Source organism: Sinocyclocheilus rhinocerous, unplaced genomic scaffold (genome assembly GCF_001515625.1).
Source record: "Sinocyclocheilus rhinocerous isolate Xijiao unplaced genomic scaffold, SAMN03320098_v1.1 scaffold347, whole genome shotgun sequence".
Classification (NCBI taxonomy): domain Eukaryota; kingdom Metazoa; phylum Chordata; class Actinopteri; order Cypriniformes; family Cyprinidae; genus Sinocyclocheilus; species Sinocyclocheilus rhinocerous.
In genome coordinates this window covers 268,917-281,959 of record NW_015632719.1, presented here as the reverse complement: position 1 = coordinate 281,959, position 13,043 = coordinate 268,917, and the positions used below count along the sequence as shown (strand labels likewise).

At 42.1% G+C, this 13,043-nt stretch overlaps 1 protein-coding gene across 1 annotated transcript in view; it reads right to left on the bottom strand.

Moving 5' to 3' along the window:
- LOC107742815 (EGF-containing fibulin-like extracellular matrix protein 1) overlaps positions 1–11,836 on the bottom strand; it is a 23,561-nt gene extending 11,725 nt beyond the window's left edge. Inside the window, exons 1-5 of the mRNA XM_016555861.1 lie at positions 11,828–11,836; positions 11,653–11,701; positions 11,227–11,514; positions 3,632–3,754; positions 2,173–2,292 (exon numbers count right to left, since the gene is read on the bottom strand). Of these exons, the coding sequence (XP_016411347.1) occupies positions 2,173–2,292; positions 3,632–3,754; positions 11,227–11,514; positions 11,653–11,701; positions 11,828–11,836 (589 nt within the window). The remainder of the gene's footprint in view (positions 1–2,172; positions 2,293–3,631; positions 3,755–11,226; positions 11,515–11,652; positions 11,702–11,827) is intronic.
- Between the last annotated feature and the right edge of the window lie 1,207 nt (positions 11,837–13,043).

Below are 13,043 nucleotides of genomic sequence, written 5' to 3'. Positions count from 1 at the left end.
TCTGTATTGTTAAAAGCGCTATATAAATAAAGGTGACTTGACTTGACATGCATCTGCCGCTTTAAATTCTTGAGCTCGTTACAGCAGGATGGATTCTGACTGGCTGTCAGTGTTTTATCGTTCATCAGCTGGAAAAAAATCGTTTTGAAAGTGATCACAACGATATCGTTCCTCTGTATCGTTATTGTTATAGTTGTGGTGTGAACTATGCTATTCTTTAATATTGAGAACGATTTTTAGAACTATATCTTTATTGTGCTTGGTGTGAACAGGCTTTACAAGATGAAGGAACTTGATGGAATGTTTGGGTTTAAATCAATATGAAGAACTTGCGGTTTCTTTTTGACAGGTAAGCTAAACTTCAAGTTAAAAGTATTTCTAATATGTTGCACCTTTTATTGACCTACTTTTACCTGTTAAGACATGCCTACACTTTTATAGACCTGTAAGAGCTGTGTTTGTGTTTCCTCCTCGGCTAGTTCTGTCCATTACCCTGGCCCCACCTCACTTCCCTGACTCAGCCTTCTTTGCCGGTTCCATCTAGTCTCCTGGCTCTGCCTCCTTTGCATGATGGATGAACTCTTCTATGAATTATCCAAAGCAGTTTACAGATGAGGAACATCAAAAGCTGAGATATGATACTCAAACCATAGCACTGAATCCAGTGTTTCTAAATCAAAGCAGACCACTCTTTACGCCTTTCTGCAGAAAATCAAAATCACAGACTTGATGGGCAAACAGAATATTTTGCCTTTGGTTGATTATCTTTGTTGATAGTTGTTGGTCTTTTGTCTTTTTTGTTAAGAAATAAAATTGTGGTGTGTGCAATTGTAAACATATCAGAGTGGTATTATAACACAAATATGTTGGCATTGATCATATGTTTTAATTAAATATTCCATAAGACAAGACACGAGCATCAGTATTAGCATCAGTTCAGGCACTAATGTTCGGTGAGTGGGTGTGCAGGCCAGTCAAGTTAATCCAACTTTGTAAACTATTTCTATTATAGACCCTGCTTTGAGCACAAGAGCACTGTCATTTTGGAGCAGAAAAGGGCACTTCTACAAACTGATGCAACAAAGTTGAAAAAAGAGAAATTGGAATGGTTCAGCATTAAAATGTATAACAGTAGTAAATAATTTCCACATCTTATATATAGTTATAGTTGGGCACCATATGCATCAGTTAAGCTGCCTGTAAAAGAAACATTCTTTAGTTCATCATGAGGCTTAATAAAATCCTTCCCTGCAGACAGACCTACAGAACCTTGGACACATATGTGGTGTGTTTGTACTGGTCCTAAGACCCGTTCTTATTAGTATGTTCTTCAATTTCCATTGAGTGCATGTGAAAAAAAAAAAAAAAAAACCTTTGCAGGAAACCTTTCCTCGCTGAAGAATTCCTGATGTTGTTGATCAGCAAACATAATTTATTGGCAAAGACCTTCAAGCTTTGATTCAGAATTTAGATATCAGGCTAAAGTTTCACATTCCTGAGTATCCTCAAAACAGCTGAACAATGTGGAGTTGCAAATTAAACCTTTGAAAGACCCCCTTACATCAACATAGAGGGTGGGCACTACATTTGGCTGTTCCAGTAAACCCTAGGATCGATTCCAACGGGTCTCTCTCCTTTTGAAATATGTTGTGCTAACAGATTCACCTTTAATTTGAAGCTCCTCTTACTCTTGTCCGCCCTATGAGATCTTTTAAATTCCTTTGTTAAATATTTGAAATCAAATTCTTGGCAGAGCTGTTAAGCATGCTAATATGACGGACATCAGCTAGGCCTTCTTGCCCTTATATCGTACTGACATCTATTTCACTTTATGGTATTAAGAGTGACAATAAGAGTAAAACGATAACGTACCACTTTAATATATAAGAAGATTCCTGTATGTTGCCTAATAATGATTCTTCTACAGTCAATATAACACTTAAAAACACAGACTGCTATTTAATGTTTTAATATTTTTTAGATTAACTCAAACAATCCCCTTCAACACCTTGCAATTTTTTAATTCATTGGCTCAATGTAATGTGCTACTTACAAAGAGAGGGTTGTACATTAAGAGAGAGAGAGATACTGCAGGATATCTTGAATTCCATTGAACACACACTCTTGTGCAAAGCTGTGCAGACAGGAAGGCAGGTTAGGTCTTTGACTCACCTACACAGCTGTGGTTGTTGCTGGCGAGCTGGTAGCCATCTTTACACTCACAGTAATAAGAGCCAGCAGTGTTCACACATCTGTGCATGCAGTAGTGTGATAGCATACACTCATTTCTATCTGCAAAGAGGTTTACACACACAGTGCTTGATTAAACTTATATAGGATGCTTAACACATTTACAGGGTGATAGAAAAAACTTTTTTCGTAGATGAAGATTATTTTCTTAATAGACCAAGTCTGATGTGGAAGGTAATGAAGACAAGTATTAACGTGTTTGAGAATGTTTTATTAAATAAAATCATTCTAGGGAGTTCAAGGAATTTAAAGGGGGGGGGGCTCAGACCGAGAACCTAATTAAGTTGACTTTCTTACCTACTCACTTACCTAATTTAAAGTCTCGGGGATGCACCGAAAAGCTGTCTAATAAACCTGACATTGCTTTTGTAAGTTTCTTTGGATAAAAGTGTCTGCTAAATCCATAAATGTAAATGAAAATGTCTGTTCTGAATGCAGTGAGTGCTTCGTCATTTGCTAGACAAGCCTGGCAGAAATGCTGAGAACTATTGTTACCCAACACTAATTACGGGTAAGAACAATTTCCAGTAAATGTGTCTATTATTTAAGAAAAAAAATCATTTCATTTCAGTGCATCACTGAGATTATTGTGAATTAAAGCCAATTATCATTATTAGCATATTATTTACATGAAATATAAGAGTAATATTGTTTTACAGAAGTATTTATATTTGATGCTAAAGACATAATAGACACTAGAAAAGGTCACTGAAAGTGCCCCCCTCCCAACTAGAGTTCTGTCAGGACCACTATCGTCAAAGATGATTGACAATTAGCATACAGTTTGGATTGGCAGTATGGTTCTGTTCAGGGCAAGAACTCCCTGCGCCTCCATGCAGCCTAGCATATGAAGTATTCTAATTTGTTGAGATAGTGAATTGGTGGGTTTTTGTTAAATGTGAGCCAAAATCATCACAATTAAAAGAACCAAAGACTTAATCTACTTCAGTCTGTGTGCATTGAATTTATTTAATACACGAGAACTTTTCCACGACATTCTAATTTATTGCGATTCACCTGTATATGAATGCTTAGATAGGTGTCGTATTCCCATAGGTAGATGGGGATCAGCTGAAAGTCAGCTGATGCGAGCTTGACTAACGTGACCTGCCAGAACTAACGATACGCTTGATTTCCCCCTAGACCAGTTCAACTAGCAAAAACCTATTGACCCTCCAGCTTAACCAGCAACCACATTGACCAGAAAGACCACACTGGCTGACAAGTTTATACGTTTTGTTTTCTAGAACAGCCCAAAACAGTACTAACCAGCACTTACCAGCATGATTATATATACTTATTATAGGATAATATTTATTGTATATATTGCTGAGTTATATCAGTAGGCTGCTTTGATGACTAGATTGCAGTGTGAACTCACCCACACATTGTTCTCCATGTTTCTGGTATCCAGGATGACACTGACAGGTGTAGGAGCCTCTGGTGTTATAGCAGATCTGGTCTGCATTGCAGGTGTGTAGGCCTTGAGAGCATTCATCTACATCTGCCCAAACACACACAATCACACAGGCTGATCAGTGCACTCCATGATTAAAGCAAGCTTTATAACATGAAATAGTATTTTATTAAAGCCATAAATTCAAATGCAGTTAATGGGAGTGGGTCATTGACAAGTATCATGAAATTAATTAACTTGAAAAGCGGAACATTCAATTGGTAATCACTCCACATAGAACCCAAAGCCCAAAGTGTAGCTACAGACTACTGGATTCAACTAGATTTACTGGATGGAAAGTGCTTTTCAGGTTTCTTGTCACTGCATGATGAATCAATGATTGCATCATTGGTTCAAATCCCAACATGGCTTTGGCCCTTTCTCGGCTCTCTTCCATATGCTCCAGCACTCACGCTTGGGATCCAGAAGCCTGCTCCAAGGATTATTCTGCCCTGAGTGACAGCTCGATGTTTATGTTATCCAGCTCTGAGGAAGTGGATATCGTCTCCATTAAGGCAGGAGATATGGAGGACTCACCACCCATATCCCTGCTTATAAGGAGCTGTTGGAGGTTGTGACCCGTGCCATGACTAAGCTTAACATCAAAAGACCGGCAGAGAAGCAGGAAGTGTGCCACAAAAGAAAGTTATGACTGGCGTCAGGCCACCGACTTGTCTCTCTGGCCCACCAAGGAGACATCCTGAGTCATCGGCTGCTCCATGTCAGTACTGGTGGCCATGGAGAGACACCTTTGGCTCCTGCCAGAAGGCAGCCCCAGCCATCTACATCCAGCTCCTCATACAGGCAGCAACACTTTCCTTCAGGGCATCAAGCTCAGCTCCCAAGATACACCAGAGGTCAGCCTCGAAAGGATTATTCCCCTAGAAGACTTTTGTGGCAGCCTGGAAACTTCTGCCAAATGTGTCTCAGTGGGCCCTGCATACAATAGAAAAGGGAATACAGAATCCAGTTTGATTCTAGACCATCAAAATTTGATGGCATGTTGTCAATGGTGGCCCCCAAGCAGGCTCGGGTAATGGAACAGGAAGTTCCATCCCTTTTGGCAAAGGAGGCCATAGAACATGTTCCTTCTTCTGGTTTCTACAGTTGGTACTTCATTATTTCAAAGAAGGATGGGGGTGTTGCATCCCATGATAGATCTACGTTGGTTAAACCATACTCTGAGAAGATACAGGTTCAAAAGGCTGACCGTCCCTTTCATCGTGAACCAAATCAGATCCAAGGACTGGTTTGTCACGTTTATTCTAAAGGACACATACTTCCACAGATCTATCCTTCCTCAACACAGGAAATTCCTGAGGTTTGCTTTCTGGGGCGAAGCATACCAATAGCACTACCCCCTCGCACCTTCATGAAGTACATGGATGCAGCACTGGCTCCTTTGAGACTCCAGGCCATCCATGTACTCAATTTTATCGATGACTGGCTGATTTCAGCAGTGGGTCTCATGGCAGCTGCATCCAAGTGAACCCTTTTGGCCTGCAGCACATGAGTTACAGTGGTGGCTCAGAACTAAACCCATTCCACATGATAAATGTGATGCACAGATGCCTTCATTCCTTGGTGATGCGGAAGAAACCTTAGTCTCTGTCCCAGGGACCTGTGCTGGGGGCATCGTGTCATTGCAAGATGCTAATGACAGATACTTCCCTCATGGGCTGGGGAGCGGTCCTGGAGGGCTACTCAACTCAAGGTCTGTGGAGACAGCATCATCTCTCTTGGCACATTAATGATGATAGCTGTATTTCTAGCTCAAACATTATTCCTCCTAAACCTTAGAGGCAACCACATCCTTGTCTGTACGATCAACATAAATCATTGGGGGTCTGTGGTTGTACCATCGATGCAGACAGGTGCACCAGGTCCTTCTATGGTCACAGGGCAAACTGTTTTCTCACAGAGCAGTTCACATTCCACATACCTCAATGTGGGAGCAGACAGCCTGTTGAGGCAGGGGCTGAGGAAACTCCATTCCAAGATGGTGGAATTAATTAGGAGTAAGTTCAGCCAGGTGGAAGTAGATCTGTTCGCATCACTGTGGGTCTGACCCCTAACGGGGATCAGCTCCTGAACCATCTTAAACGCTAGAGCTCCTGCCATGAGGGAATCATACTCCTTCCAAGTGGAGGGTTTTCACCTCATGGTGCAGGGAATTGGACCCAGTTAACTGCCTAGTGGCTTCAGTGCAAGTGTTCCTCCAGAATTGTTTCTCTGTGGGTCTATCCCAGGGGTGCCCAAACTCGATCCTGGAGGGCCGGTGTCCTGCAGAGTTTAGCTCCAGCTTGCCTCAACACACCTGCCTGGAAGTTTCTAGTATGCCTAGTAAGACCTTGATTAGCTGCTTCAGGTGTGTTTGATTAGGGTTGGAGCTAAACTCTGCAGGACACCGGCCCTCCAGGACCACGTTTGGGCACCCCTGGTCTATCCCCTTCCATTCTTAAGGTCTCATAGCTGCCTTCCAAGCCCTGTTACACGATGGGTCTTTGGGAACCACAATTTGATAACTCAGTTCCTTTGTGGCACTCGTAGAATGAAGCCTAACACTTTTTCGTAGATGAAGATTATTTTATATTATTTTATGAAGATTTATTATTTTCTCAGGATCTGGCTATGGGGATCTGGATCTGGTCCTACACTGTGGACCAGGCTACGTGCCTAAGGTACCATTGAATACCGCACCGTCTACGATTCTGCAGGCCACTGTCCTTTAGCTCCAATCCTAATGAAACACACCTGAACAAGCTCATCAATGTCTTCAGGATTACTAAGGCTACAGGCAGGTGAGATTTTTTCAGGGTTGGAGCTAAACTCTGCAGGACAGCGGCTATTTAGAACCAAACTTGCCTACCCCTGCTCTATGGGGAATGACTCAGGTTATTAATTAAACCATGGTTTCCCCAGAGGAACCTGTTTTGTACCAAGTGTCCTTTGTAGCTTCCACGTCATTCTCGTACTATTTGTGTGCTTATGTGTTTGTTCATAACTTACTACTGACATAACAATAAACTGAACTTAATTTACATTATTTGACAGATTTAAATCAATTTTGTGAGAAATGCAAAACAACTTTTAAAACAAAACAAAACAATTTCATATTTATGTTTGTTTTTCAATGGAATAACAGTCCCTTTACATAGTTGGCATAGTAATAGCAGCAGACATGTGTGCATATAGACCCCAAGTATAGACCTCTGACTAAAGTCGCATTTTTCATTTTAATATTATTTTCATGGCATCCCTTGTCACAGCCATCACAGTTAATGCACACAAATTTAGCGCTCTTTGTAGGAGAATCCACGGCTCCCTGACCTGCCTTCATTTGTGACAGCCGGTTAACAATTGTGTCTGTCTTATATGTCAGCAACATTTGTCACTGCTGTGAAATAAAACCCTATTAAAACATCTGAATACAACCAGCCTAACTAGCAATAGCTTAACAGCGAGCAAGCTGGTCTGGTGTTAGCATAAAATAGTTGTGCAAGGTCGAAAATGTATATATTCACAATTACACATTTAATACATTAAACATCTTATAACATTATTTATGCAATTGAAACTGAAGAATAAAAACATTCATGCCACCTCTGAGCTGCATTAAACAGTCTGTGTAAATGCATCAACAATAAATTCCACCTAAGATAAAGCTTCTCTGCCACATCTGAGTGTAAAGATTTTCTTGATAATTATTTAATTTGATAGATAACAGTCCTATAGTGTCTTGTTATTCTAATTATGCCCTTGTAAAGGTAAAAAAAATGCTCCTGGAAATTAATTTGTATTTGTAATTAATTTGTTGTTGCCTGTTCTTGTGATAGGCTATATGTAGAAATAATGAATGCTAAAAAGCGTGTTCTCTGTGAACTGGTAATTTTATGTTGAGTATTAAACATCTGCATTAGTATACGGGTATTGAATGAATGAATAAATAATGATTATCTACAGTATTGTTACGGAAATACCTGACTCAGAGACAGGATTAGCGGACAATACACACAGGGATTTTATTAACTGAAAAAATAGGTGAGTAGCAATGGATAAGTATTAATGGAGCAATGCAATACTGGAGAATGAAGTGGTTTACTGGAGAATGAAGAGGTCTTTGCAGATGGAGGGGGGGATTGTGGATTCGCTGGAGTGCACACACTTCTCTGGGATGAAGACTTGGATGAAGACACGCGATGGAGAACATTGGAGACAGGGGGAAATGCTGGAAGTAATCGCATGAGAGAATCACAGGAGGTAAGTATGCAGGTAAGTGGTCCATACATCAACTAGTAGACCAGACAATGAGCTTGGGAGAAGTGTGTGCTTTTATACAGGAGCTGATGAGGGTGTTGACAAGGTGCAGGTGATCAGTATTCATGGGACTGTGAACTGATTGAGGGAGTGACGGTGGAAACCTGGTGACATCGTGACAGTACACCCTCCATGGCCCGTTCCTGAGGGCCGAGGACCCTGACGGTCAGAGTGGGGCGCATGGAAGTAGTGAGGAGATCAGGATCAAGGATATGATCTCTGGGGACCCAGGATCTTTCTTCAGGACCATATCCTTCCCAGTCTACTAGATATTCCAAGAGGCCACCACAGCGTCGGGAGTCCAAGATTTCCTTGACTGCTTAGGTGATACCATCCTTCACTTTCATCAGAAGAAGGGCTCATAAGCGGGACAAGGCTCTGTGGAAGGATTAGAAACAGGATTATGGTATGGCTTGAGTAATGATACAGAAGGATGAGTGAATTCTGAAATGTGTAAGGAGTTGGAGCAGGTAAATGACAGTGGGTTAATCTGACAGATGATCTTGAAGGGGCCAATGTATCTGGGGCTCAGAATCAGAAGCAATCTTGTAGCAGTGAGAGGGTTCCATTGGCCCCTGGTCAGTGCCCAAATATGTATGTGCTGAACGGATCAGAGGAGCACGTTGAGAGCGTTGAACATAGGTATGACCAGGACGACACCCGGGCAGAGCTGGATTGGAGAAAACTCTCAGGAGACCATTGAATGGGACTTGGGACTTACTATGAGCTTGGAGGGAAGGATTGGCTCAGGAGCTTCAGGAGAATCGTCAAGGGGGGCATCTTTCTTAACATTCTTAGAACCAGGTCTGTAGGGCATCTTAAAGTCAAATCTGGTAAAGAAGAGTGCCCAGTGGGCTTGTCGAGGGTAAAGTCTCTTGGCTTCTCTGAGGTATTCCAGATTCTTATGATTGGTACGTACCATGAAGGGATGTCTGGAACCTTCCAACCAATGCCTCCATTCCTCCAGGGCGAGTTTGATAGCCAGCAGCTCTATATTCCTGATATCATTATTTCCTTTCCGCCAGGGTGAATTTTCCGGAGAAGAAGGTGCGTTTCACAGGTCGCTGGAGAATTCATGGAAGGAGAGAGAAACATTCAGGGTAACAGCCTTCGCCCCACTTTAGGACTTCTCCTGTTTTCCAGAATAGCACTGGGTTGTCTTTAATTAACCATGAATGCCCTGGGATGATGCCAGCGGTGGATTGCTCCAGAACCAGGAAATCCAGGGATCCTTGATGGAGTTGGCCAAGCCGGAGCTGGATGGGTCCCACACGGAAACGACAGAAGCTGAGCAGTCTTCCCGTTACTGACTGGACTTGTTATTTGACTTCGATTGGTCTTCTTTTGAGCTGTAGTTGATGGCAGAGCTCCCCCGAGATAAAGTTGACAGCTGACCCAGAGTCGAGTAGGGTGAGTACTGAAACAGATATCACGAGCAGTAAGGGGGACTTCAGTGGTGAATGGAGATGCATGAGAATTAGGAGTATGAATGAAACTCACCACAGGCCGAGGAGAACGGACAGGGCATACAGAGATGATATGCCATCATACTCCGCAGTACAAGCAAAGACCCTGGACCAGCGGTCGTTGCCACTCAACGGGATAAACAAGCATTGTCCACAACCATGGGCTCCGTACCTGGTTCTGGAGAGCTGGCATACTTTGGCTGTTCATGGTAGGAGGAGGACTGTTGGCCCTGTTGGTCTTCCATACAGGTCTGCATACGATGAGAAACACAGATGGAGAGTTGAAGGAAGCATTTGAGACTGATGGAATCATTGTAGGCAGCGAGATGCAGCCGCAACTTGGGTTCCAATGCCTGTCGGTAGGTGGTGAGGAGCGAGCTCTCATTCCACCTACTAGCGGCTGCCAGAGTGCAAAAACTAAGATTATAATCTGTTACTGACATCTTTCCTTGTTTTAAGTGATACGATTGCTCACCCACAGATGATTCACTAAGCGATCTTCCAAACACTTCTCGGAAATGAGCTACGAAGCTGCTGAATGACTGGGTGACTGGGCCATCCTGGTTACAAATGGTTTCCGCGCACTGGAGCACTTGCCCCGATAACGGAGAGATGACAAAGGAGATCTTGGATTTCTCAGTGGGAAATTGGTGCAGCTGCATCTCGAGGGCCAGTGAGCATTGTAGAAAAAATCCATTGCAGCCCTCCTCCGAGCCAGAGTAAGGCACCAGGTTGGCCATAGGACTGACCACACAAACAGGTGCTGAAGGAGTGACTGGTGTGGTGATCAATGTTGTTGTGGATGCTAAGGCCCGTCGCAGCGAATCCACAATCTCCTGAAACGGGTCCATGGAACTCATGCTGCGGTATTTATTCTGGTCTTCTGTTATGGAAATACCAGACTCAGAGACAGGATTAGCGGGCTATACACACAGTGATTTTATTAACACAGAAAGTGGGTGAGTAGCAATGGGTAAGTAGTAATGGACCAATGCAATACTGGAGAATGAAGAGGTTTACTGTCTTTGCATGTGGATTCGCTGGAGTGCACACGATTCTCAGTGATGAAGACTTGGACGAGTAGACACACAATAGAGGACGTTGGAGACACAGGGGGAATGCTGGAGGTAATCGCAGGAGATAATCACAGGTGGTAAGTAGGCAGGTAAGTGGTCCGTATACCAATGAGTAGACCAGACAATGAGCTGGGGAGAAGTGTGTGCTTTTATACAGGAGCTGATGAGGGTGCTGACAAGGTGGAGGTGTAGGTGATCAGTATTCAGGGGACTGTGAACGGAGTGAGGGAGTGACGGTGGAGTCTGGTGACACCATGTCAAGTATGTAACTAATTTTTATAAAAAAGAGGGGTGTCCTTTTTTCAGTTGAGTACATGCCACCCAAAATGTCAGTGCAGGGCCCCGAAAATCAGTTTGCATATATAAAAAAAAAACTCTGTCTAAAAATCTGCCTTTACTGAAATTATAATATTATGTTATGGCTTTTTATCCATTTTTAATGCTGGGAAAATAACATTTTCTGAAATGTATGTTTCTTGTTTACTGACTCAAAATAACTTTTTAGTTTAGAAACTTTTCAAACAAAATCCGAAAATGTAGCACTAACTGCACTGTTTGCTGAAAATCAATGATTGGAAAAGAAAAGAGTTCTCTTACCCAGCCCATAAATGAGACTAATGCTACCACAAATACTGTTGTTGTGTTAAGAACAATGGCTTACCTTGGCAGTAGTTTTGCTCATCCAGTGTAAAGCCCAGCAAGCACTGTGTGGCTCCAGCTGCTACACCTCTATGGTTTGACTGGGTGCGAGTTTGAGGGGTCTGTGGGTTAGTGGGGTTCAGCGGGTTAAGGGGGGTTTGGGGAATAGGGTCTGTGCGCTGGGATGATTCATCTCCATTAGTGACAAAAATCTGGGCATTCTGAGGGAGGCAGAGGTAGCCGCCATAGTGGTTTATGCACTTCATGCCTCCTTTGCAGGCATCAGAGACAATGGCACACTCATCAATATCTGTTCATGAACATGGAGAGAAAACTAGCATTAGGATTTAGAATCACTTTCTCAGATACATGAAAATAGGCAAAAGGACAACTGTTGGCCATAAAAGGCCAGAGAGAGAATACTATATCAACAATATTATTTTATTACCTTTGCATACCTCTTTAATGGGATCATATTCATAGCCTTCTGTGCACTGCTGTGAGGAAAACAAAAAAAATCACTGTATAAGAACGTTTTATGTGTCAATTTAAAATATATATAAGCAGCAACAACAAAACTATATACTCAATAATATGTATTATTTATAGTTTTATGTAAATACACTTGCCATGTATGATACAGACTCTTCTGCCTCTTGAGAAACAGCACTGGCAGCAACTGTCATTACCAGGTAGATTTCCAACATCATGATGGATCTACATGGGTTAACAAATCAAAACAACAACATAACACCTAGTGACATCACTGCTGAACATGTGAGACATGTGAGATCACATCTGCTTTCATTGGCTCAACTCCAGTCAGAGCTCATGCAGTTCACATACCTCTCTAGAAATGTCTTTTAAAGTGCTACTGAAAATTTAACTATTTAAAATGCAATTACAAGCAGCCATCAAACACTTAGAACAATGCGTTTAGTTCAAACCAGCAGCCTAAAGTTACATACTTTACGTTAATACACAGTAACACGAGCACTGAAATACAACGTGTGATCTGTTATTGCACAGGGTCTGTTTCATGATTTCATGGTTTAACACTCACTTCTATTAAATGATGTTCAAAATCAAAATGTTTGTGCAAAATAAAATGAACAAACAAAATTTTATCACAGCTCATAACATACTTAATATTCATGTACTGTAGAGTATGATATACTAGACAACATACTATAAAACTCCTCTCACCTGCTGTAAGAAGCGTCAGAGGAGTTTGGAGCTCAGTCCTGTGGATGATGAGGGTTTGATGTCTGTATCGGAATGTCAGTGATGTTTGAGGAACACTTCATGACGCCATCATCGCTGCAGGAATGTGGGAGAGGTGAACAGGTTGTTTCCCGCTGCAGGAGTTTGATGTGTTTGTTTTGTGGGCTCGGGGAAGGGCAGGATGTGGCTCCGCCCACAGGCTCTTTAATAAACTCACTGATGCCAGGCATTGTGCTTATATTATAATAAGCCAGGTTGTAATGTCAATGTCATATTGTCCATATTGTTTTACAGTTTTAATGCATTAGTCGTAAATGTCCTCTATCTGAGCTGTATACTTCTGGAACACTCCCTTTATAGCATTTCCTCAGTTTCTGTATTCAAATCCCAACTACAAACTCAAAGCCTTTTTTTTTCTTCCTCTTAAAGGATTTTGTTATGTCTTCATTTTATTGTAAAGTGAGCTGTGGGAAAGGTGCTTTATATCCCTGAGACTGTTTCTGACAGTTTGTGCAGAAATTCTTTGGTTATGCAAACCGATTGTTGCAGCAGCTGTCCGGGTGGCTGGTCTCAGACGATCTTGGAGGTGAAGATGCTGGATGTGGAGGTCCTGGG